The 25,972-nt window shown below is 42.8% G+C and overlaps 1 protein-coding gene across 4 annotated transcripts in view; it reads left to right on the plus strand.

The window, feature by feature from the left end:
• The first annotated feature begins 5,318 nt into the window (after positions 1-5,318).
• The window catches only part of Pur-alpha (Purine-rich binding protein-alpha), a 50,812-nt gene continuing 30,158 nt past the window's right edge, over positions 5,319-25,972 (plus strand). The window contains exons 1-2 of one of the 4 annotated variants that reach the window (XM_019061199.2): positions 5,319-5,646; positions 10,135-10,167. In XM_019061199.2, the coding sequence (XP_018916744.1) occupies positions 5,604-5,646; positions 10,135-10,167 (76 nt within the window). In that variant the 5' untranslated portion in view covers positions 5,319-5,603. Of the gene's footprint in view, positions 5,647-9,539; positions 9,646-10,134; positions 10,168-16,798; positions 17,133-25,972 lie in introns of those variants that run through there. The other 3 variants (XM_072298224.1, XM_019061197.2, XM_019061198.2) reach the window with 3 other exon arrangements.

The raw sequence follows: 25,972 nt of genomic DNA on the forward strand, positions 1-25,972 counted from the left end.
TTGACCGCACTGTATTTGACGCAATGCGTGAAGTATTCATGCAGTCTTGTAGGCGCTATGCGTTTCCCGCCGACGGCTGTTGACCGCACTGTATTTGACGCAATGCGTGAAGTATTCATGGAGTCTTGTAGGCGCTAATATGTGTTACATGCTGACCGCCGCTCCAGACCAAATTCCGTGCTTGGTTTCTCTCTTAACTCGACTAATTAAAGGTTCTGTCTCTTGTAACAAGGTGGAGAAATGGTGCTAGGTCCACAACATTTCGCGGGGAAAACAAAGCCAAGAAGTTGCAAGAATTATAATTAGAGTCAAAATTAAATTTTTTGAATTCTAATGAGCACCAGTACGAAACTGAGGGGGGAGAGTGTTCAGCTCAGGCAGTTTGCATTGGAATATTAAGTTGGAGTCATGCCGAGAGATCTATACCGGTTTGGGCATTTTTAGACCTCATCAGCAGATCAGCACTGCAACGTAATATTCCTATGCAAACTGCCTGAGCTGAAAACTCTCCCCGAGTCACGCCGAGAGATCTATACCGGTTTGGGCCTTTTTAGACCTCATCAGCAGATCAGCGCTCCAACTTAATATTCCAATGGAAACTGTCTGAGCTGAACAAACCCCCCCCCCCCCCCCCCTCAGTTTCGTACTGGTGCACATTAGAGTACAACAAATTTAATTTTGACTCTAATTATAATTCTTGGAACTTCTTGGCTTTGTTTTCCCCGCGAAATGGTGTGAACCCAGCACCATTTCTCCACCTTCTTACATACAGTTCGGGCCACCTCTTAGTGTTTTTTTTCGTTCTATTTCTTGTATCACCGAGAGACGGCAAAATTAGAAATTACCACACTCTCAGGAGATGAGAGATTTTGTCCCCTTTTCTCTTTTTCTGAATCAGATTTTTTTATATACCTGTATTATAAAAAATTGCAAAATTTGCCGCCATGGGCCGCGGTCCATGTGGCTACTTTCTAAATCCGGCCCTGCTCATTGGGTGTTATCCGTGGCAAAATATTCGGTATGAGTGATGGACCATAAACACGTGCTTATCGCCGAAAACACGATTTTTCAGGAGAGTGAAACAAGTTGCCTAACTTGCTTCAAGTTGACAATGCAAGCGTAAATCTTGGTGAAAATGTGAAGAATGGGATACTTACTTTTTGAGTCCCTTAACGTATTTAGCAAAATAATGTTGGCAATTACGAAATACGGTAGAAACACGGAGACCCAAGTAGCACAGTGCAACGAAGATATTGAAATTGTAATTTTTTTTTACCATTTAATTGCAATATTTTCACATTATTTAGTCGATTTATGCCGATTTTTAACAATCAACAAAATGAGCCTCTTGCGTCAGAACGTTAGGCAATATGCAATGCAATGAAAAATAGCAACTTATCTCAATTGTGTTGCAATAAGTTTCAATATATGGGGCCCCTTCAAATAGGAGCTAGGCAACATACACTGCATGCAGTGGAATCGCTATATTTGAACTATGTAATTTAATTGCTACTAATGCAATCTGGGCTCCGACTCTGGCTCTGGGTACTTGTTTTGGCATAGCCGATCGGAACTACTCCCCCCCCCCCCCCCCCCGATTTTAAACTATAATTACAGTCAAACGGCGCATAAAACAAAATAATTTAAACATTCGTGTTTTTGAAGTTACAAAGTATGATGCACCTTCACTTTAGCAATATTTGAGCTTCGTCCGCCCTGGCACTCTCGGGGCTAGAATGTGGCTTGAATGTGGAAGTCATCGGCCCGATGCCTGAATTTTGTGCGTGACGCGCAAAACTCAGCAACGATTCTCAGCGACCATCGGATAATGTCGGATTTTTCTGAACTACTCCAATAGATTTGATACACACAGGCCCGCCACGTCCCATCTCGGGCCCTGGTACCAGTTTTAAGGTCCGGGCCCCAAGCACGGAGGGGAGGGGGTCCGAGGGGCATCCCCCGAGAAATTTTAGAATTTATACGACTAATCGGACGCATTGTGAAGCTTCCATATAGAATTTTTCCATCAATTTCTGCGGAATAATTATGTTTTTTTTCTACTTTCAGCACAAAATACTTGCGAATTGTTGCATTCAAAACATCTGGAAAATTTTTATTTTTTTTTTGAGAGGGGGGGGGGGATACTATTTTCAGTTCTATGAGGGCCAGCCCCCCTGGACTTCCCTTTCGTTTGTCTATGGCAAGGGAGTTGAGCCATGAGCCATTGAAGTCGAGGATGCCCAGACTGGAGACTCTTAGCATCTGACGACGGAAGAAAATGAAACGCAGTTACTAAAAATATCCCCCTGTACTGAAAATCTTGTAAATGGATAGAACTTTTCCAAGAATTATACTTCTTTGAAAATTTAAGAAAAATTCTACAGTGCCCCAGCGTGTTTCTGAAAATCTATTAACCTTTTGTGAAATTTTTAGGGTAAATTTTTCACTTTTTCTTACGAAACAAGGGATGATGCATGTGAATTCATAGTGGTTTTTCACGGGTAAAACGAGCGCCCTCCGGGGCCCGGGCCCCGGTACCAGGGACCCAGTATCCCCGCCTTGTGGCGGGCCTGCCCTCATGCACGCTGGGTTTGTCGATTTCCTTTGACATTTTTGCAGTGGTGAATGCAAAGCTGAAGTGCGCTACAGCTAGAATTGTACATAGCAAATGGGTGGTTTTTCTACGAGGATTATAAATAAAAAAGTGGTTAGAAATGAAAACATAATACTATGAGCTATGCAAAACGATTATTCAGATATCGGAACTTGGCTGATTGGAAAACGCCTTCAAATGCGGCGTGATACCTCACGCGTTCCGGAGAGTTCAAATAGTTGTATCGTTGCGCCGTGAGAATGTGACGGAAGATTTAAATGGAAATAGCTTCCATGCACGCTGGGCGTGTCGCTTTCCTTTGACATTTTTGCAGTGGTGAATGCATAGCTGAAGTGCGCTCCAGCTAGAATTGTATTTAGCAAATGGGTGATTTCTCTACGAGGATTAAAAATAAACAAGTGGTATGGAATGTAAGAAAAGAATATGAACTATGCAAAACGATAATAGGGGTATCGGAACTTGGCTGATTTGAAAACGCCTTCGAATGCGGCGTGATACCTCTTGCATTCCGGAGAGTTCAAATAGTTGTATCATTGCGCCGTAAGAATGTGACGGAAGATTTAAATGGAGATAGCCACCATGCACGCTGGGCTTGTCGATTTCCTCTGAAATTTTTGCAGTGGTGAATGCATAGCTGAAATGCGCTTCAGCTAGAATTGAATCTACAAATGGATGGTTTTTCTACGAGGATTAAAAATAAACAAGTGGCACGGAATAAAACAAAAGAATTTGAACTATGCAAAACGATTATTCCGACTACGGAACTTGGCTGATTTTAAAACGCCTTCAAATGCGGCGTGATACCTCACGCATTCCGGAGAGTTAAAATAGTTGTATCATTGCGCCTTAGAAATGCGACGGAAGATTTAAATGGAAATAGCCTTCATGCAGGCTCGCCACATCCCATCTCGAGCCCTGGCTTAGGGTTAAGGTCCGGGCTCCAAGCAAGGGGGGGGGGGGTGTTCTAGGGGCATCTCCCGAGAAATTTTAGAATTTATACGACTAATTGGACGCATTTTGAAGCTTCCACAAAGAATTTTTCCATCAATTTCTGCGGAATAATTATGTTTTTTTTTTTTTTTTTTTTTTTTTTTTTTTTTTTTTTTTTTTTTTAATACTTTCAGCACAAATTACTTGCGAATTGTTGCATTCAAAACATCTGGAAAATTTTTATTTTTTTTGGTGGGGGGGGGGGCATATGATGCTAATTTCAGTTCTATGAGGGCCAGGCCCCCCTGGACTCGCCCTTCGTTTGTCTATGACAAGAGAGTTGAGCCATGAGCCATTGAAGTCGAGGATGCCCAAACTGGAGACTCTTAGCATCTGACGACGGAAGGAAATGAAACGCATTTACTAAAAATATCCCTCTGTACTGAAATTCTTGAAAATAGACAGAAATTTTCCAAGAAGTATACTTCTTTGAAAATTCAAGAAGAATTCTATAGTGCCCCAGCGTGTTTCTGAAAATCTATTCACCTTTTGCGAAATTTTTAGGGTAAATTTTTCACTTTTTCTTACGAAACAAGGGTTGCATGTGAATTCATAGTGGTTTTTCACGGGTAACACGGGCCCCCTCCGGGGCCCGGGCCCCGGTACCAGTGACCCAGTATCCCCCCCCCCCTTGTGGCGGGCCTGGATACACATTTGGATGATAATAACTCGAATTAGTGAAATTTCAGCTGCTGAGCGCTGACTGATGACTGCCACATTCAGCTGCCAAATTCAGCGTCTCATTGCGGCATGAGTCGGAATTGAAAACCGGAGAAGGGAGGTGAAAATCGGAGAAGGAGGTGAAAACGGAGGAGGTGAAAACCGGAGAAGGGAGGTAAAAACTAGTGAAAATCGGTATTGGGAAGTGGAAACTGGAAATGGTTGGGAGAAACCCTAAATGGGAAGTTAAACCTCATAGCGGAAGAGAAAACTGGCAATGGAAAGTGAAAACTTAAAAACGGAAGTGAAAACTAGCAAAGGGCAGTGAAAACCGGAAATTGAAGGTGAGAACCAGTAACAGGAAGTGAAAACCGGAAGTTGAAGAGCAGATACAAATGGTGGAAGTTATTAATAAAAACCGGGAAAGGAAAAGAAAACCGGAAGTTAAAAGTGACCTGAAAAAAAAAGTTGATAATCAAAAGTGGAAAGTAAAAACAGGCTAAAGGGAGTGAAAACCAGGTACAAAGTGGTGAGAATCGGCAGTAAAAGTCGAAGGTGGACCGGAAATAGAAAGTTCGAATTCGAGGTTGAAGGGAAAGCCGCGAGTGAAAAGCAAAAACCGGGAATGAGAGGGGAAAAGCGCAAATGGAAAGTTAAAAGCGGAAATGGAAAATAAAAACCGGATAGAGGAAGTGAAAATCGGAAATGAGAAGTGAAATCCGGAAGTAATAAGTGAAAGCCTGAATCGGATGCCGAAAATCGGAGGTGGAAAATAAAACCCAGAAGAGGAGAAACGCCAAAGTGAGAGGTAAAATCTGGGAAGAGAAGAGAAATCCAGAGAGGAACGCAGATAAAAATTTTCCACCATAGTAAAAACATGCCAGATTGATTGAGCTAACTACATTATTTTAATTTATGTGGGATAGGTTGACCTACAAAGACAGCTCGGTTGCAGTGTAGCACGGCGCGCGTCAGAGCAGTCCTGCCCTTTCCGACCATTATAGTAGTGGCGCCTCTAGATCAAGAAAGCAATCTATGCTAGGTATACCATTTTGAGCGAGCGTCGCTCAGGAATACATTCGTTCGTATTACGTCACTGTACCTTTTCAAGCTGTAATTAGGGTTTGCGGTTTTTCAGGGATACTTTGAAAACCCTAAACCTTTACCAGTTCCTTAATCGTCAAGTTCATTCTGAGATTTGAGAGAAGTGCGTCCGTCTTTGGCGAATCTGTGTTCGGTTGTGGAGCTACTTTTTCTGTCATTTGCAGTCTGAATTTCCGGTTGTTCAGTATCAATTTTGGTGAAAAATTAGGGTTAAATCTTTGAGTTGGTTTAGGATATGTCGGACCGAGAGAGCGGAGATGAAGCACCTCAGGGTCAAAGTAAGTTCACCAAAATGTTCATTTCTCTAGTGAATAAGATGCAAATCCATTTGGAGAACTTTTCCTCCGTATTAATCGCTACATTGGCACTCTTTGACCCCCTCTTTTTCCATATTCTAAATCCAAAATGGCGAACTCTGCACCTTTCAAAACTAAAATTTTAATTTGATGTTTACTCTCATCTCCATTTAGTTTCACATCTTATCACTTTGTAGATTCGTCCTTCATTTCCTTATCATTTCACGAATTTGAGCATCCTCCTCCCTAACCCCTATTCTTCAGATTTTGCTTTAGACTGTTCAGGCTATTTTTGGATTACTTGACGGATTAACAAAGAAGAAATTCAACATACTTTGTTTTGTTTGTTCATAATAGCCTGAAGTTTTCACACGCATTTACTACCCACTTTATGTTCCTCGATAAAAAGATTTGAGACATCTTTGTGCTTAATTGTGAATCCTATTCACAGCCCTTACGCGCCCTTTTTTCCTCTGGACCCATTAGCTCATCCTTTTCTTTAGCCTGTTGGTAGTCATTCTACTTATGTCAGTGCTATCTCAAAAATATTCTCCTTGCAATGTAGTATTCTCTTCAAGTAGATGACATTGTCCCTTTCCACCTAGATACCAGTACCCATCAAACATATTTAAGGGATCACGACTCAATTCTACTTACGTTTCTTTACGGTTGTTAAGGTTAGAAAAAGAACTTTTCTGCCTTTTTCCCCAAGCCACTTTGGCTTTCCATAATCTGTCGAGGTTCCTTTCAAGGTGCCCCTGTGAAGTGAGTATTGATTCAATGGTGCTGCTCTTGGAATCCAGGCCATTGATTTTGTCAATTTCAATTCCTTGACTCCCAATATTCCTCGATAGTAGGTGAATGTCAATGTGCCTAGCATCTCAACATATCTTAAGATTTGAGCCTCTGTGCAGGAACATTCATTCCCTCTGTGTTTGAGAACCACTCTTATTTCAGCCTTCAACATTTTCATGTTGTGGCCCCCTGATCTGAATACCCCGTGGCCGAATCTGCCTCTCATCAATTTGTTTTCTTAAATTTTCCCTGACTGATTTCTTCAACAAACTTCACTCTTTAACTTACATGCTCTTCTCATTGCCATAAATGGTCCAATGATGAGTCAAAACCAACCATCTGGAATCTTTGTTGAGTATTAATCCGAAAGGAATGTTTTATTATGCATATTATTTTCCTGTTGCTTATAAGGATCTTTTAATTATTAGTAATACGTTTGAATTTACCATTAGACGTAATCTTCTCATCAACCTATGAAACATAGTACTTAAGGACCCAATTATTAAGGAGAGGGAATTCTAGGAACTTCAATTTCCCAGATTCGACAGGGAAGGAGCGGCTTTATTGTTTGTGGTTTTCCTTGATTAACTGTAGGAGCAACTGAAACTCGGTTTAAAAGAAATATCTTCTGCCTCTTTTAAACTTTGCGCACCTATCCCACCAGTGATAGCATTCTTTCCTTTAATTATCGTTAGAATGTCATGCTTTATAAGTAAATGCCAATCAGTGTTTGGCAGGAGATCTGCCGTTCTTAGTATACATGTAGTAACTTATTTACATATTTATTTCTGACTGCATGTTTCATGACATGAAAAACAAGTTTCTTTCCCACTTCATACTGTCAGAAAAGTGTATGTAAGCACCTTTCAGCCCAAAGTGATGAAATGAAGTTTAATGGTAATCAGGGTTTCATGTCTGATAGAACTGGGGAAAGAAAAGGAGAGACAAAAGTCACATCAGTCTGGATGCGTCAATCATCAGTTGGCCCATTGGTTAGCATGCAAATATTTGTTGAATGGTGCAATTTTTGGGTGTGACATTTGTCTCTTCTTTTCTTTCCCCAGTTCTAGATAGAGAGACATGGTTTATGCAGAAGAATACATCAACAAATTTTATAATAATTATTTCCACATTGAGCTTGGTTCAGGATGTGGAACTAATTGAAAATAGTGCATTGTGTATGCAATAAAGCCGATTCACACGGGTCAGTCATTCCTGCCGACGAGTTTGGAAATCCTACTACAAATTGGTGGTCATGAACTTAAATGCAATGCATTTCTTTCAGGAGAAGCCAATGCTAGATGATACTACTTAAGTGCAGTTGAATGAGAGCCAGGCAAAGGAGTGAATTTCAAATAGATGTGTAGTGATTGATCTGTGTGGGATGGTCTTTATGAGGAAGAAAAACAGCTTATCTCTGAGCCCGAAGGGGGCTCAAAAATTTTTGAAATTTCAAAATTATTTTGACACACTTTGAGGCCTCCGCAATAGAAATTTTTCATTGATTTCTGCACATAAATTTCTCTGTTCTAAGGAAGTATTTTCAGCTCGAAATGCTTGGAATTTTCGCAAAGAGCTATTGTTGGCAAACATTCCCCCGGGATTTTGAGGGGGGTGGGGGCAGATACACCCATGAATTAGAGGTTTACCATGTCCACCCACCTTCTTAAGTGGTCCTTTGATTCAGCACACCTCATTCTTTCCATCAGAGTGATCTTTACATAGAGGCGATATTTTTACAGTGGTGCCCTGTACACACAGTTCTTTATTCCAGCATCTAATGTCAACACTGTCAATGATTTTTTGAGAAAATATGTGTGGGAGGGGGGGGGATTTTCTTGAAAAATCTGCAATGAAGTTGGCGTTTGATTCTGAAGTAAGTTTGCACCTTGCACCTATTGTAAACATTTGGTGAAAATACTTGACAGGAAGATATTAATATTCTTTCAATGGGTGCTAATCTGAGAATGATAATGCAATTTCGGAGGGTATTGATTTGATTGACACGAATCAATCGAAAAGTGAAAACATGAATCGATCTCAAAGTGAAAACACAAATCGATCGACACCGATTTGATGAACAATTAATTTAAAAAACCCACCGTCGATTCCATTGACATGAATCGATGGCCAGTTAATTTAAAAAAGTCAGTGTCGATTCGATTGACATGAATCGATCAAAAAACAAAAACGTGAACCGATCAACATGATTCCATTGACACCAATTCAATCCACCTACATATTTGTCATTCGACTCACAGATTTGTTGTTCAATTCACGGTTGTCAATCGGTTCACATTTTGGTTTTTTGATCGATTCATGTCAATTGAATTGACATTGGTTTTTTAATAATTTGTCAATTGATTCACATTATCATTTTTCGATCGATTCATGTCAATTGAATCTGTACCCTCTTGCAATTTCTTCCCCTCGGAACCCCAAAAATAAAAAGAGAAAAGGGTGTTATCTTACCGTGGAAGGAAAAGAAAATTAAGGGTGTCTAAATTTCTCCTGAAGAGAACTTTCGGCCCCCCCCCTCCTCTCCTTTCTAATTATTCTAAATTCCACCTCCTGTCTTCAAAGATTTATTTCATTCATCGCCTCCGTCTAGACAGAGTTTCCATAAATGACTAACAGCAAGTTGAAAAGCTGTCTCCTTTCCAGATTTAGGTTCCAACTGCCCATCTGTTTCATAAGCATTGTTTTGGCTCACTCTAATAGGACAAGGCAATTTAGGCAATTGATTAATCTTATCTACCTAGTTGTCTTTTTCATTTTTCATGACACAGAAACAACTGATATTACAGTATGTAATTGGTCCAGTCACAAATATTTTTTTAATGTTTTTGCTACATTTATCAGACATTGATCAAAGCCCGATGAAATTTCCATGGGTAGGTAATTGGGCTTTTTGCTTCTCTGATTTAACTGTTGGCTTCTCAAGTATCACCTTATGTTGTAAAATCCATTGTCGCCAAATGTGAAATTGTAAATTTTTCAAAAATTCTTACCAGAGGAGTTTCCCTGCAAATATTTTTGTTTTAAAAATAGACTCTTTCTAGTGTATGTGACAAGAAGTGGTAATTAATTTCTCTTATGAAAACTCTGATGATAAAGTAGGCAAACAAACATAAAGCATGTGTGATTATGGCCTCTGTCAGAATTATTTTGTGTGGTACTTGTCAGGTAAGAATGGTCTAAAATTTTAATCGTTCAAAAATTCAATTTGATCCTGTATGTAACCTTGTTCAATTATTGTTAACAAGATACTTATGACTTTTTTAAACCATCTCACCCAGACAAAACATACCAAATGAATGGATAGCACTTATGGATAGTTACCCATATAAAACGAAAGAAGTTGAACGAAAACCAATTGCGGCGCACTGCAATTTTAGATTTATCAATTCTGGTTGAAGAAGACACACAGTTTACAGTTCTGTGTTATTCTTTAAGTTTTTAAGTTGACAAATTGGCTTGATATGTCGGTTTTTTTTCCTTGTGCTTGATTAAGTTTTATTTTTTTGCCTTTATAACCTTTTTCATCATAATGTCTACTTTTCCCATCTGATCTCACTAATGGCAACCAGTTCTTAAGGACAATTAATAGCTTCATTGATCTAGATTTTATTCATTTACTTATTTACCTATTTATTTATTTATTTATTTTTTCAGACAAGTATGGTCAAGATGGCGGCAGCCATGATGGTGAGTCTCTTGTATATTTAATTTTTTTTCCAGTCACAACCTTATTCTTCTCAACTAATATAACTTGTAGTGGTATATGGGTTGTTTCAAAGTGTCAGAAATTGGTATCCAGCTGTAAAAGACAAAACTCATTTGACTCTTTTAGTGCTTTGTGATATTATCGACACACTTCAAAACTATTCTAATTTGGTAACCTGTCAAACAAATTTTTCTCAGCTTGGCAAGGTTGCCTAGTAGGTACAGATTTTTCATAAGTTTTCTGCACAAAAGGTAGAAGAAATAAAACAGTAGGAATATTTTAGTGTAGCTTTCATTAGAGGGGGTTCTCGCTTCAATATAAAATTCTTTGTAGCTGCATGGTTATTTCAACCTTAAAGATTGCCAGATTCTGAATTTTTTTCTTGAGGCATTGAGAGTGTTAACGAAATCATCATGAGATACTTCCTCAATTGTGTTTCATGGATTCTTTCAGGAACTCACCCTGAATATATGAAGGGGTTGAAAACTTGGATTTTCTCGGATTTTTTTTCTGGATTTTTTGGATATTGCTTGAAAACTTGAATTTTACCCTTCAATAAGTAATTGTCAGTGATAAGTAAATGCTCATTCTGCATGGAGAGTTAATAATGATACTTACCAGGGCCGGATTATCTATTTGCCGTCCATAGGCCGCCTGTATTTTGCCGCCCCCTTCTCATTCGTTTTGAAACATCAATAAAAACCATCAAGTGAACGTGCCGTTGGGGGAGGGGTGCGTAAGACGTGTTTACTCGTGTTGCACACACTTTTTGCAAAAGCCCTGTCAACACTACTAGCAAAAGTTCATGGAACTTTGCGCGAAAGTTAGGTTTAATAAAAATTAACGAAAAAATTATGAAAGAACAAACATAAATATGGTTTAATAATTTTAACTTCCGCCGCACCGCGCTGACCGAACTGTGTTTTTGCGCAATGCGTGAAGTATTCCCACAGTCTAGCAGGCGCTATGCGTTTCTCGCCGACCGCTGCTGAACGCAGTGTGTTTGACGCAATGCGTGAGGTATTCATGCAGTCTTGTAGGCGCTATGCGTTTCGCGTCGACCGCTGCGCTGCTGGCCGCACTGTATTTGACGTAATGCGTGAAGTATTCATGCAGTCTTGTAGGTGCTATGCGTTTCGCGTCGACCGCTGCTGGCCGCACTGTATTTGACGTAATGCAGGGAGTATTCATGCAGTCTTGTAGGCGCTAATATGTATTTCATGTCAACCGCCGCGCCGAGGGCTTCTCGTTTTCATCTCAAGTTCTCGTCATCATTGCTCTCTGCACCGCGCCATTTCAGGCCAAATTGTGTGTTTGGTTTCTCTCTTAACTCGACTACTCAAAGGTGCTGTCTCTTATATCATCGAAAGACGACAAAATTGGAAATTACTATACTCTCAGGAAATGAGAGTTTTTGTCGCCTTTTCTCGTTTGCAAATTTTTTTCTTTATCCGATTTTTTTATACCCACATTTAAGAAAGTGCAAAATTTGCCGCCCCCTAAATTTGCCGCCATGGGCCGCGGCCCATATGGCCACCCCCTAAATCCGGCCTTGAATGATACCTAAAAGGAAGCAGAAGAAAAAGAAACCTATATGAAATCCTCATAGTCCATAATCACGATACAGGGAGAAAACTGTGCATCCAGGAAGAAATTATGAAAAAAAATTTGCAAAGTGCTTGAAAATTTTTCAAACAGTGCCTGATTTTTTATGCTGTATGAACCAAGAGCTGCCCACGGAATGCCTTCTTTGCTTGACTATTTTTTCATTCCTGATCGTATCTAGCCATTTGTAATTTCGGCAATTTCCCACTTTTTTCGTCTGATGAACTCAGTGAGCTAATGAAGTGGAGAGGGGAGGAAATCCAAGTTTTCGACCCGTTCACAGGGTGAGTTCCTGAAAGAATTTATGAATCCCCATCTTGGATGTATCTTATGATGATTTCGTTTTTAGACAGTTCGGAGTTTTCTTTTGCGTCGAAGATTGCAAATCGCTGGACAGTGTTGTCCGTAATCATCATTTGTGAAGAACTATCTACATATACCTCAACTGTGCCATTTGCTGATTGGTGTGAGAGTTTTAGGGTTTCGCGGAGCCCCGAGCACAGAATATAAACCAAGAAGATGGTGACATTGTTTTAGACGTGATGAGTAATTTTACATGTAAATGATCCGAAATGAGCACAGTACCAACTTTGGTGGATATCAGGGTGTTTACAGGTCCGGAATTTAAGGAAGGTGCGAAAATAGCACTGATTTCTTAAGGACGGTCCGGAAGTACTGAAAAAGTGCGGAATTCCGCAAGAAGGTCCGGATTTTTTTCCATTTTTTTTATCCCAATTTGAGCGAGAAATTCAAATTTTTGAAATTTTTCGAATTTCGTGAAATGGAGGTACTGAAAAAGAACTGAATTTTTCTGTGGAGGACGTACTGAATTTCTCGGGAATGTGCTGAAAAAGCACTGTAAAAGAACTGATGTTTGGCCAGCCTGTTTAAGTAGACACCCTGGATATGTTTGTCGGGAACTACGCTTTTTCTGTAGTGTTACAGGGTGTCTCGCATCAGGAAAAATCGGAAAATATCAGGAATTTTGGCCGATCAGGAAAAAATCAGGAAAATCGGAAGAATCGGACGTTTTATCAGGAATTTTTCTTACGCGAATCTCCTCGGCGGAGGAAGTCTTACTGCTTTTTGCCTACCGTGCCAGGAGTCGAGAAAAATCAGGAAAATATCAGGAATTTTCAAAATGAAAAACTCAGGAATTTTTCATACAATATCGGGAAAATATCAGGATTTTTCAAAATTAAAAAATACTAGACACCCTGTGTTATTCATTCCTAAATTTAAATATGGATTACCTCAGGTTGGGTTCGTTTAAATTGAGCCCTTTCAGCTCAATGAAAGACCCGCAAACGGGGAACCAACCAGAGAGCAGCAAAGGCATGGCGGTATTCACCTCGCACACACTTGAAACAGCCCAGAGCCCACTGTGCGCAGTACGCGGTGCGTGCGCGATTTCCGGAGCGGGAGTTGGGGTGAGTCACTGGGCCGGTGGCGGTCGGTGCGCTGAGTGACGTCACCGGGGGCGTCGGGCCGTGACCGCAGCTAGCTGTACCCCCTCCCCACTGTCCCAGGCCCCGTTCTGGTGAGGGCACGGGGCGCCCCATGACTCATCCGTGCCAGAATGCGAGCGGATTGTGGATTCCCGCGAGAGCCCCCGCCCCCCTCCCCGCACGGTGTTCGGGAGCGAAAGTTCTTTCACAAGCCCCGTGAAAATCGCAAGAATTTCACCTCAGGAAACTCAAAATGTGCTCAGCACCACCAGGTGTTGCCTGTTACTACACTGGAAAAAAAAAAAAAAAAACACATTGGATCTAGAGTCCAGGCTCTTGAAAACATTAACAAGAAAAAGGACTCTTGATTCAATCAGATTTAAGCTTAAATCAAAAGGAAATCCGCTCAAATTAAGAGGCTAGGTTCTTGGTTTAAGCTTAAATCTGATTGAATCAAGAGAATTTTTTCTTGTCGATGTTTTTAAGAGTCTGGACTCTAGATCCAATGTGTTTTTTTTTTCCAGTGAAGGGACCGCTCTCAAAATACACCATGCCGTAGAATTTTGTGGTTCCGTGAAAATAACTTGCTGTGAATCGAATTTTGGTCGAATCGTCACGAACAGATTGTTAATCTCAGGCTATTGAATTCTCAGTGACTTAGAGGAAGAGTCGCACGATCTCATTAGCCAACATCCGATGAATCTCTTCAGATTTTAAATTTCCACTCAAGAAGTTATCCCCCCCCCCCCTCCCATCCAAATCTTTTCGCTCTCGGTTTTTAGAACCCTCAAAAAACGGAAACTATCAGAGGACAGAAATTACCCTCACAAATTAGAGAACTCATCAGGAAATCTGTCTCAAAAATCGGAATTTCCGCTATCTTCGCTTTGGACCATCTCGCTTCAGGGTTTCCAACAGTCTGACGAACCCGGGATCGTCGGGAGAAGAAATGGATTTAAAACCTTACAAAAGTCTGGAGTTTCCTTTTAAAATGCGAGAAGTTAGGTACCTAATATTGATTTTTGTTTGTTTTTTTTCTCCCATTTTCTTTTTTTCTACCTACAAATTCTTATCAGAATTGAAAATTAAACCAGATTTCTACTACCCAATCGTTCAACTGTCGTTATTTTAAACTTTTCGCTGTCTAGTGTAGAACCGATGGATCGAAAAAGTGACCGAAGCTCAGCGCACACCGGGCTCGGAACTTGTCGACCAGAACATGGCACCAGCTCTCCCGTTTACAGTACGTCTCAATGTACTCTATGAACTAGTCTGACGGGCCTCTCTCCCGTACATTGTTTTCCTATGAAACTGTTAGGATTTCATTCGCAATACTAGCTAGCGCGTCCGAAAATTCAGAGGGAACTTAGTTACGACGTGTCTCCGCTGCAAGGCCGGATATTTGTGTTTTAAATCCACCATTCAATTAGCGAAAACTCATCTTTTTCTCGAACTTACTTCGAATAAAAAATATAAAAGAACAATAAGAAGGGAAGGGGGAGGGGGCACCGTACGAGCGTCCTCATGTCGGAGGATGTTATGGATCTCCGGCGCCACGTCATGTCTTGTCACGTTGTCACGTTCAGTTCTCCCCCGCGAAAACCTCAAGGACGAGATCATTTCATAATTTCGACGGAGATTTCGATGCGCGGGCCCATCGTCGCTCCTGGGCCCCGTTTGGCAAGGGCGTCCGAAATTCCGAACCAACTATAGCCCACTAATTAAATGTGCAATGGCGTAGCTGCTCGCGGCTCGACCTTGCTAAATACGCGCGTTTGTTATGCGAATTTTATGAATGGGCCCGGGCCCCCTCCTCCGCGCCACGCGTCGCGGATTGCTCACCCGCCCCGACCCCGGCCGGCGCTGGAGTTCCGAGAAGTGAACCGTGAGTCACTCACCGTCTGGCCGTTGTCTCCCGAGCTGTCGTTATTCGAAGGAAATCGTCGTAGTCGTCCTCTGGGAGGGGTTAAGTCATACTCAAAAGAAAGCGCAGGGTTGGGGGAGTGAATCAAATGGAAGCTTGAACAGCTAAACAATTTCTGGGAAGCTCTCTAGGTAAACAGATTTTGACCGTATACTAGTAAAAGTCAACGGAATTCAAAAAAAAAAAAAAATGTAGGTAAGTGGGGTTTTTATCGAAGGACAGGGAAAGTGAGGGAATTCGGAAATGTTAGGGTCGGAGGAAAGCAAAAGAAATGAAGAAATTACGGTAGAGTCCCTTTATAAGGAGAGTTGAGGCAAGAGAGCTTATGGATGTCACAAACGGGAATAAAGATTACACAAATGGGACGTTTTTTGTAATCTTTGATCAATCCGTTCCCGAATTTCTATCTCCGTTCTCTCTCTCTCATTCCATTTGTTCCTTGACGTACCCCCAATTCCCCGGTCCATTCCAGTTGTTAATCTTTGATATTGATGAAAATGTAATCTTTATTCCCGTTTGTGACACAATGAAGGCCTAAAATACGGGGGCCAATCAGAAATGGATTCGCATTGTCTTTACTCTCAGTATCAAGGGACTCTAAATTACGGTAACTCGGTGAAGATTCGACGATAACGAAAGAAGCTGCTCCAGGTCAGCGATCTCGCCACTCGTCGTGAAGAGCAAGTGGTATGCCTCACTTCCGGTCCCGTTGGAGTGCGGAAATCCGCGAAGGAGTCTCGAGTGCGAAAACCCTCGAAAATGGAGCACCTCCGAGTCCGCAAGACGAGTCCGAATTCGGCGCGAGGCGTGACGTCACTCGCTATCTGCCGGGACTCCGCCCCCTCGGAGATACGGCATGAATGGACGAGTACGTCGCCGTGAGTGATGATGTCAGGCGGAGGGGGCCGGTCGGTCTGCGATACGCATTCCGAGGATACGATTCACCGTCCGGGCGACCGGTAAAATCAGTCGTGGAATTCCTCCGGTTTCGGAGTCAATCCATCCGACGCCTTCGTCGTGGTCACACCGAGTCGTGCTGCCGTTCCGTCGCTCCACGCGTGTCCTCACGTGTTCGTCACGTGCGCCCGAGCATCGCGTTCGCGACCACGCCGGATTTTCGCCCATAACCTCGTTTCCCTCGCCTCCGATTTGTTTTCGTTTCTTATATTTTTAATTATTGACTCGGTCTTCTTTTTTCGCATTTCCTGTCACTCTCTTTACTACGGGTGAAATATAAGATCGAGGGGGTGGAAAGGTTATTCGGAATCAAGAAAAGAGTCCGTGGTTTTTTTTTTTTTTCTCTCAAGACTTTTCATCAAGCTGCAAGAAAAAACATTATTTTAATTTCGGGAGTTTTCCGACCCTTTTCATCTTTACCCTCTTTTTTTGTTTACTTTTTAGTATCTTAGAAATTTAACTGTGCCTGAAGGACCCTCCCATTATTATTGATTCGTGACATACCTTCGTGCGGCGAGATTTACCCAAGCATTCGTTGTCGGGTTTCTTGTTATACTGAAAGTTGAAAAATCGTTTTTTAGCACCCCCCCCCCCCCCCCCCCCCGTCAATATGTCTCGAAAAGTGGGGAAATAATAGGGTAAAACATGGTAAATTCGCTCCACGTTGGGAGCATTTCTAGTATTCACCGTTGAAGAGTGTTAATTCCTGGTCCCGTAGAACTTTCCTGAAGTTGAGCTTGTAACGACCAAGTGCTGTGATTTGTGATCGACCGCGGTTATTGAGACAGTTGGCGCCAGGAGCAAGGCATGGTGTTGACGTTCCTGAAAATGGAGGCCGGCCACGAAGATTTCGATCACGATGAATATTCCCGCGAGAGGGCGCCCGCGGCCCACGCACCGGAGTTCCGCGTGTCCTGTTCCCACTCGGAGGGCCCGAGCGTGTCCCTGTCCGAAGATCTCACCCCTTCAATCAATGATCTCAGCAGAATCGGCGGTATTTGGTTTCCTCCAGGTAGCGTTTCTTTTTCCTCTTTTTTGGTCTTAGAATAATTGGTTTTCCTTTCGTCAAACATCAGCCCTCAGAGTAGCTCGAATTCTGAGTCAATATTCTAGGGATCGCGCGTTCTCGATTTAATTCCCTAGTGTAATACAGGGTGTCCCAGGATCATGTACGAATATTGAAGGAACCGATTCTTTGGGCGAAAAAAAGACGTTTTCGTGGTCCAACTTTTTTTCCAAAAACTCTTTCCTTGGGGGCCACTTGTTGGCGGACTTTGGGAAATCGAAATGAGGGGGTCTGCGGGGCCTCTCGATTCCCCCAACCTGCCGAGAGAGGTCCGAAGACCCGTAAACATTTTGAAAATTCAGTATCTTGCACGTCCTTTCACAAGTTTTGTTTCTCTTTTTCTGTCTTTCAATCGAAACGTCTCGCAACTCATTTAGCTTGGAGGGGTTTATGTTCTAAGAGCCTAAAAGTGACATTTTGACCACCAGAATTGCCCCTCATTTTTTCTCACGTTAACCCTGGGGCATCCTTTGCAGGTCCGGTCTACTAAAAAAATATTGGGGCACGATTTGATCGGAAATAATTTTAGATGATTCTATTGTTATAGCCTTGCAAAGTTTACTTATGCTCGCGGTTTTCTGTTTTCTTCCTCTTCTTTTTACTAATCAAAAATCCGTGCATTACCCTTGAAGGGCGTGGGATTTTTCCCATCATGACCTTTGGCAGCTCTCAGAGCAGACTCCCCAAATCTCGAGTTCGTGCCATTGCCATATTCAGATATCTCTACTGGACCGATTTCTAAGGTACTATAGCTTTTGGTAGGCCTGTAGACATAGGTTCGGTGTCATCTGATTTTCAAATTATGACTCCATTTTGTTTCTATTGGTGCCGCGAATCGTCTCTTCTAGAGCGCAGAGCGCTCGCAGGGGTTGATCTGTATTGTGACGTGGGGCTAAAAATCACGTTGCAATCCAGTCCGAAACATATCAAGATAGGTTTTCAACTACAGTTCAAAACAGAATTCATTTAATTCTCTTTTCAATGTCAAAAAGTATCCAGTTCTGGGAACTCCAGTATCCCGGAACTTCTGCCCTAGAAGCATTCGAGGCTCTAATTTTGCTCTTGCGACAATGGGGCATCTCTTTCACACTGAGTAAACCATGAAAGTTCAAACGAGTGCTCGAGGGTAAGCTAAGACCTATTTTTAACTCTTTACAATCTTGAAATATGAATTTAAGGTTACTGAAACACTCAGAACCAACTTCACAGATGCCGATATTGCTTTGCTTTCTATTTTGCTGAGAATCCTAAGAAGAAATCCCCGTAGAAATTCAGTGTTTCAAAATTCTGGAAAACTGGAAGAAGAGTTCATTCATAACTAAAACTGCGAGAAGTCAGGGACGTTTATCCGTGTTTCCCTACAATCAATCAAGGGTTTACACGTTTTTTGTAGGGTTCACGCGGTTTTTGTATAGTCACCGATTCCCTAATTAACCAACATTTTTTTCACAAACATAAGGGTCAAGTTAGGAATTTTTATTATTTTGAAAGTTCAGTCCATGTACATTGCACGCTCCATGTCACGTGATTAATTCCTCTCTTTTCATGCCAGCCCTCCTACTTTGTTAAGAATCATAGGTACCTGAACTCGTATTATTCATCTAATGTACAACTAGATCGGGAAAGTGTTAATTTTTCAAATAGTAATTTGAAAAATTCGAAAAATGCTACAAGGGGGCAAAACATGTGACATTATCCATTTTTCATTAAATTTGTGTGTCCCATAAACAGTGTTCCTATGCTTTTCTCAACATATTCCCAGGATTTTGCTTTTGTTAAAAAAAAATAAAAAAAAAGTCAGTGCCCAAAAGTTCTCGAGCTTTATTTTAAAAAATTCCCTTTTTTAAACTCAGTTATTATATACCCAGCACTCAGTCAACATACTTTAAAGTTATTCTTAAAAAGTAGAAAAAGAAGAAAAAATCCTGTGTCGGTGTTCCATTTTCACAATTTTCGGAAGCTCGAAATTCAAGAAATATTTATCTATAAAATTTCACAAGTTTTTCAGCTCTTTAAAAAAAAATCCCTTTTTAACTCCGTTCTTCTCAATTTCCGGAGGCCTCATCAGTGCTCGGAATTTGTCCAAATCGCAGTCCTTCTCAAATTCAAGAATGTTTTATTGCAGAAGCTCGCCGCATCTCGAGTCGTCACACACAGTTGTTTTTTGAACTACTAAAATATACGTGTCGGCCCAATCGAAATCCCATGCTATTAAGTAGGTGAACAAGACCTATCAGAATTAAGAGAAAACCTTTTATCTTGATATCGTAGTGCTGTACGAAGTAAGCACGCACAAGATTTTCCTTTCTTCTTGTTGCATCCTTCACGCGACACATCTCGTTTGGACCCAACGACTTTCAGCTCGATCGGAAAACTTGCAGGCTGATGATTCAGATCCGCCAAATTCGTGATTTCGTTTCTCTGTCGATCCCATGTTAACACATCAGAATGACTCACGATCAGTCCCGGAGGATAACGGCGTGTGCAATTGTGCATGTGATAATGAAGGATTCCGCAATATCCGCACTTTCTCTCGGTGGAAAAATCGGCATTGTCTTAATCGAGTATTCATATCGTTTTTCTATTACTTAATTCGCACAAGTTGAGTATAAGTGTCAGGATGAAACCCCCTGGTCTTTTCGTGGATTGTGGTAAAAGAATCCAACTTGCCTCTATCAATTTTCACCCTTTTAAATTCACTCTAATAGCTTTTCTTCTTCTTTTTTATCGCCTACCATAAGGAGGGATTTTTTTTTCTTCAATCGTCCTGACTTATTTATCGTGTTACTTACGTTTCCGCGTAAAGTTGTTGAGTCGGTGATGTGTCGGATTTTCCCGTTGCATCACGGCTGCAACAACCGATTAGTTAGTCGTTAATTTTTTTCGGGGTGGTCGAGGAAGAAGGGGGGGGGGGGGGGCATGTTGGGCGTCGCGTCGGGTCACTAAACCATGGGAAAGTGGACTCTCCGCGGTGATGCGGGGAATTCCCCATAGCCTCGCATCGCTCGATACCAGGACATTTACAACACTTCTTCTTGCTCAGCACCGTCATTAACACCGTTGACTCTTTTACCGTCATTTCACTTGATTTTTCCGTTGCAAATCCAATGTGTTAACATTATCCCAAAAGAAAACTGAAAACTCCATTCATATCATACCAGTAATAATATGTATTTCTACTCAATTTTTTCCCCTCCCTTCTTCCTTTTTTGTATTCGCCGCAATAACTCGGCGGAATATCTTTTTAAGTAAAAAGGACGTAGTTACTGGGTGTCCTAAGTATGCGTGTAGTATTTCTGCAGCCTGATTGTTGAAATTTATGTCGGCATGACAAGAATCGAAAATCGATATTTTACACGGCGCAGATAGGGCTGTGTCTTGTCTCATCGTGCCGACATAGCCAGTTAAAGTTTCTACAATCCGGCTACTGCAAGTTAGTTTATTGAATTTTATTCGTTTTTGTTTTTCTATTTATATTTATCTATGTTTATTTTATTTTTGATTTTGCGTTCTTTTTTTCTACATTTACAATTTTTTCTTTTTTAGTTTGAACTCTCTGTGGGAACCACTAATTTTAGTCGTTTGCCTAATTTAATTTTTGTTTTCCCCCCTCCCCATCTGCATCGGGCTCATGGTGCCTACTTTCTACAGGTGTAGAAAACTCTGTACCGTTAGGGATTTCGGAGAAAAGCCAGAAGTTTTTTCCGCGCAGTTTTTAGACACCCTAGAGCATTTTTAGACACTTTTAGTGTATTTTCCGAAGGAAATACACTATTGCATTTTTTTTATTATCTTTTGCCGCGCACCGGTGAATTATGTGATTCCGGGGGTCACTCATACGTCATGACAGCGGGTGGTGGGGGGGGGGGGGGGGGGGGGGGCGTGGATGACGCGGCGGATGCCTCGAGCGGCCGGAGCAGCGTGACGTCTGACGTCATGACCGCTTAAGTCACCGATTCCCAGAATCCGCGACACTAGTCATTCCGTTCCCCACCGCGCCGCTCAACCAGTCGATACATCGAGCAGAAAGAGAGGCTGCGAATGAGCGCGGGAATGAATGCATGCGCGGCAAATTACAGCTTTGTTTCAAGTTCTTTTCTCTTCAGTTTGGACCCGTTAATATCCTAATCCCGTGTGAAATACCTATAACGATCATTCGAAGTCACGGTTAAAATTGGGGCGTATTGTAACTGTCAAACGTGGAGCTCCTGCGCCCCTTTAAGGCTTTGCGTTTTAAGGACTCGGTCCTATAGAAAATTTCGCGAGGGGAAGGGGCGGATGGAGGGCCCGGGGGGCTTATCCAAGAAAATTTTCGAAATTTTAAAGAATCTATTATGCAGCTTGAGTTCATTTCAGCATGAACAATCACCAAATACAAGCGTCCTTTCATCCTCTCTACTCCGTCCCTTGTTTCGTCCTTCCTTCCCTTCTTTTTTCGGGTGAAGGGGGGGGGGGGGTACTTTCCGGCGTTATGAGAGAGTTCACCTCTATATCCAGTCCAACCACCGTAATTGCTTATAACCGAATTCTCGTAGGAAATATTTTTTTTTTAGGTTGTCAAATTTTTAGGGGGAGTTTTTTAGGATTGGGTCGGGGTGGCTACCGCCACCTAGAATCCCCCGTAGATACTTATGCGGTGACCACTTAGACATCTACGGTAGTCCTTCAAAGATTCTGGAGCTTTTATTAATGATCTCACTCCTAAGTGGGATCTCAGCGTTTCCATATTGAGACTGGGGTGCCCCATCCGCAAAAATTCCTCGCCGCCTCCTAGTGCCCCCCCCCCCCCCCCCGCCCCGCACGATAAAATCACGGGTTTCCGGGATCGGGTTCTTGGAATAGGGTCTGCGAGCGCGAGCGGAATTTAGCGGATTCCGGGATCGGGGCGCGGGCGACCGGGGCGCGCCCTGGTGGCGGGCAGCGGAACCAACAGCTGTTTTGACGTCACACCAGCTGGCTGGTGGGCCGCAAGTGGCGGGCGCGCCGCGGTGCCCGACGGGGCGGGGGCGACGCGAGGTCGAACGTTCGGGAGGGGCGCGGGGCGCTCGACGCGGCAACGCGGCCTCCCTAGCGGGTCTGGGTATCGACCTCCCTCATCGCGTCGAACGTTGCACCATTTCTGGTCCCTCTTGCCGTCCCCTCCGCACAGTGGTCCGGCCTCCCCGTATCCAGAGTTCGCGCCTGCGGGCCCGATGAGCGGAGCCCGAGACGTCCATAAGTAGTTAACTCGCAGAGATGCATCGGCGGGGCTACTAAGTGGGGGTGGTTTTGGCCCCCTATTATTTGAAATTTTATCCTTTTTCCTCTTCACAAATTTCGGAACTGGTAGTATAATCTAGCCCCCGATTTGGACCTACAATACAACTCAAAATTGCCATGCTACACAATGCAAAACGAGAAGAAAGGAGGAGTACAGTTTAATGCAGTACGAAACCCACAAATTTTTACTTTCTCGCTCCCCTAGGGTAGAGGAAGTATTGTCATCCTGCAAGGGGGGGGGGGGGTGTTGAAATTGCATAATTTCTGGACGTTTTAAGGTCCCAGGAGTCAAAATAACCGTACTTGGTAAAATGTGTGTCTGTCCGTCAGGCGTCCCCCAAATCCGTCTACAGCTATATTTCAGAATCTATCTGTTCGATTTTATTCAAAATTTGCAGAAAACACCATATCTATGGTCTCCTTATTTGATGTTCGTTTACGGCAGGGTGGCGTCAAAATGCATCTAGAACGCAGTCAATTTTTCGAAATTTTCCGGGGGAGGCCCCTGCCCCTCGCGGCCTTCTGGCACAGGAAGCTATTTTATATCCCTTCGGTAACATAAAGTTCCTCCCGTCCTCATTTCTTTGGTCAGCCTCATCGGCAATTCTTAAGAAATTTAGCCTCTTTTCTTTCTTTTCCTCCTCCCCTCTTCCTTTCTCAGCTTTCCTGAAACTTTTTTTTTTTAGGGGGGGGGGATCAACATGTTTCCTTAACTACGAAAAAATCTGTAACCCCTTTTATTCTACAATTATTTTTTTGTCTCAGAAGAGGAGAGGCGTCAGAAGATATTATCCTGGTTGGATTGGAATTGAAGCGCGGAGTCGCGGGGGACAGGTTCCCGAAGCACAGCGTGGCGGGGGTTAACACGATCTATGCCACGGCGGCGCGCGTGGCGCGGCGCAGCGTCGCGTTTTTCGCACCCCCCCCCCCCTCCCCCATCCTCCTCGGGCCTCCGGAGGCCTGTATTATTCGCTCTTGCTCAATTTTGCATTTTGTCTGGCAATCATTACTCTTGCCGCTCCGACGCGACGCGGCGCGGCGGATGGGGCGCCAGGCAGGGATCCCCTACTGCTAGGGATGGGACGGGCGCGGGCTCGGGGATGACGAAAGTTTTCGGCGGTCACCGGGGGTGCCAGTTGCGCTTGTTTTTCACCCGATTCTCACGCGCGCTTCAGGGATGCCCATGAGGTTGTAGCGTAAGGTTTCTCGACGTCATCACACCTTATGGGAGGCATGTAGGAAACTCGTAAATGTTTTGTTGCCTTGTCGCTGTTCGAAATCAAATAGAGCTTTGCAAATTTTGGACCGCGTTACACTTTTAGGGGTGACTTAGTTAGTTTCGATGTATTCTTTGGCACGGGAGCTCGGAGAAATTCCATCACATCACTAGGCGTTTTCGAAAAATTAGAATTTTCCACGCACATGGACATTTCCGGGGTTTTAGCGTAAGGTTTCTCGACGTCATCACACCTTATGGGAGGCATGTAGGAAACTCGTAAATTTTTTGCTGCCTTGTCACTGTTCGAAATCAAACAAATGGAGCTTTGCAAATTTTGGACTGCGTTACACTTTTACGAGTTAATTTCGATGTAATCTTCGGCACGGGAGCTCGGAGGAATTCCATCCCATCAGTAGGCGTTTTTGGAAAATTCGAATTTCCCTCGTGCATGGACATTTCCGGCGAAATTCGATTTTCCGGAAAACGAATGCATGATAGGAAAAAGCCAATTTCATCCTTGGATTGAACAGCAAAAATTATACGAGCATCGCCCTTCTATATCTGTAGGGATTTCACTCACTTCTCCCGTTTGCGAAGTTTTTCCAGTTGAACTGCCCTCATTGTAAAAAATCCGCTAGTCAGCAGCATGTTAATCTTATGCGGTAGTTTCGGGTGTAAAACGAAGGATGAACGAATTTTGACGTCTCCCGTCCCTTAAACTTTTTACTACAGAATCTGAAAATTACTTTCAATTTTTTTTTAAAAAATGCCAATTCTTAGAAGAATCAAGCCTGTAAGAGCACAAAAAAAAGAAAGAAGAAGAAAAGTACGTTTGTTCGTCCTTCTTAACGTAACCCTTGAAACACTCTGTGTAAGTTTCAGCAGTCAAAAAATGATCACACGATTAGCGGAATCGACCCATTCCGTCCCTTCAATTTCGATGCCTATCGATCCTGAGAGAGTGATCAGGAATTGGTTCATTTATTTGTTTAAATTAAAGTCATGATTTTCAATGCGACAGCCCCACCCTTGGAGCAGTGGCGAGGTGTGAACAATCGATTTTCGACATTTTCTCACTTGAAACTATGAAAAAGAATCTATTATTAAGGTGTACCCTATTTATCGATCAGTGTTCGAAATTCATAGTTTAGTTTCAGGAGCCATGTGGCTCATCAAGCTCGATTTTTAGGGGCTATGGAAAATTTTTTTAGGGGCCAAATCGACTTTTTGTCTACATCACGGCGCATTCAGTGAAAAAGTTCGACGCAAGATGTTTTAGTTACAGAACAAGCAGCTGTAACCTTGGGAGAAATGTCGAAAAATCTCTGAACAGAAAAATTAGGATTTTTTTTCTAGGGAGGGGCGGGGGATTTTTAGGGGCCACGTTGGCGCAGAGCCTTCATGTTTTAAGCGCCATGACCGATTTCTTAGGCGCATTTGGCGCGTTAGCGCCCATGAGTTTCGAACACTGTTATCGGTCCTTTCCCGTACGTTTAAACGGGCAGATCAATCGATTTATCGAAAAACACGCCACACTGGAAAAAAAAAACACATTGGATCTAGAGTCCAGACTCTTAAAAACATCGACAAGAAAAAATACTCTTGATTCAATCGGATTTTTGCTTAAATCAAGAACCAAGCCTCTTAATTTGAGCGGATTTCCTTTTGATTTAAGCTTAAATCTGATTGAATCAAGAGTATTTTTTCCTGTCAATGTTTTCAAGAGTCTGGACTCGAGATCCAATGTATTTTTTTTTTTCCAGTGCACGCCACTGCCGTGAAGGCGGGACCTGGAAAGCGAAAATCCAGGATGTTTCTTTTGTAAGTGGCCTGATGACGTTCGGGCACCGGTCGATTCTCATGTCTGGCCACAGAGAGAGAAGGAGCGACCCTCGAGGGGAGGGCGGGGGATTTTTCACGGCGACCGCGGACCCCCTCGCACGGGCTCTCGTCAATCAATCATCTGTTTACCTTCGCCTTGGCGACACCTATTTTTGTTGTCGCATCCTCGAGAGGTCGCCGACCCCCAACCCCGACGAAAACTGACCAATCCACGGCCGCGCAACACGTCCGCGGACACACTCGCAACTCGTCGGCGAGTCCACGGTCCGCTCAAAGCCTCCCTTCGTCCTCAGCGCCCTCGGATTTTTTGCTCCTGAACTACGTGTATGCAACCTCGAAAAACTTCCAGAAATCAGGGAAAAGTGAAGAGTTTCTTCTTTTTCTCGCCCGCCGCCACGCGCCAATAAATAAGAGTCTATGCCGTTCTAAAATTAGTAGCCAGCGAACTCGTCTGGCAAAGAAGTCG

The sequence above is a fragment of the Bemisia tabaci genome, chromosome 3, assembly GCF_918797505.1.
Source record: "Bemisia tabaci chromosome 3, PGI_BMITA_v3".
In the NCBI taxonomy this organism is placed as follows: domain Eukaryota; kingdom Metazoa; phylum Arthropoda; class Insecta; order Hemiptera; family Aleyrodidae; genus Bemisia; species Bemisia tabaci.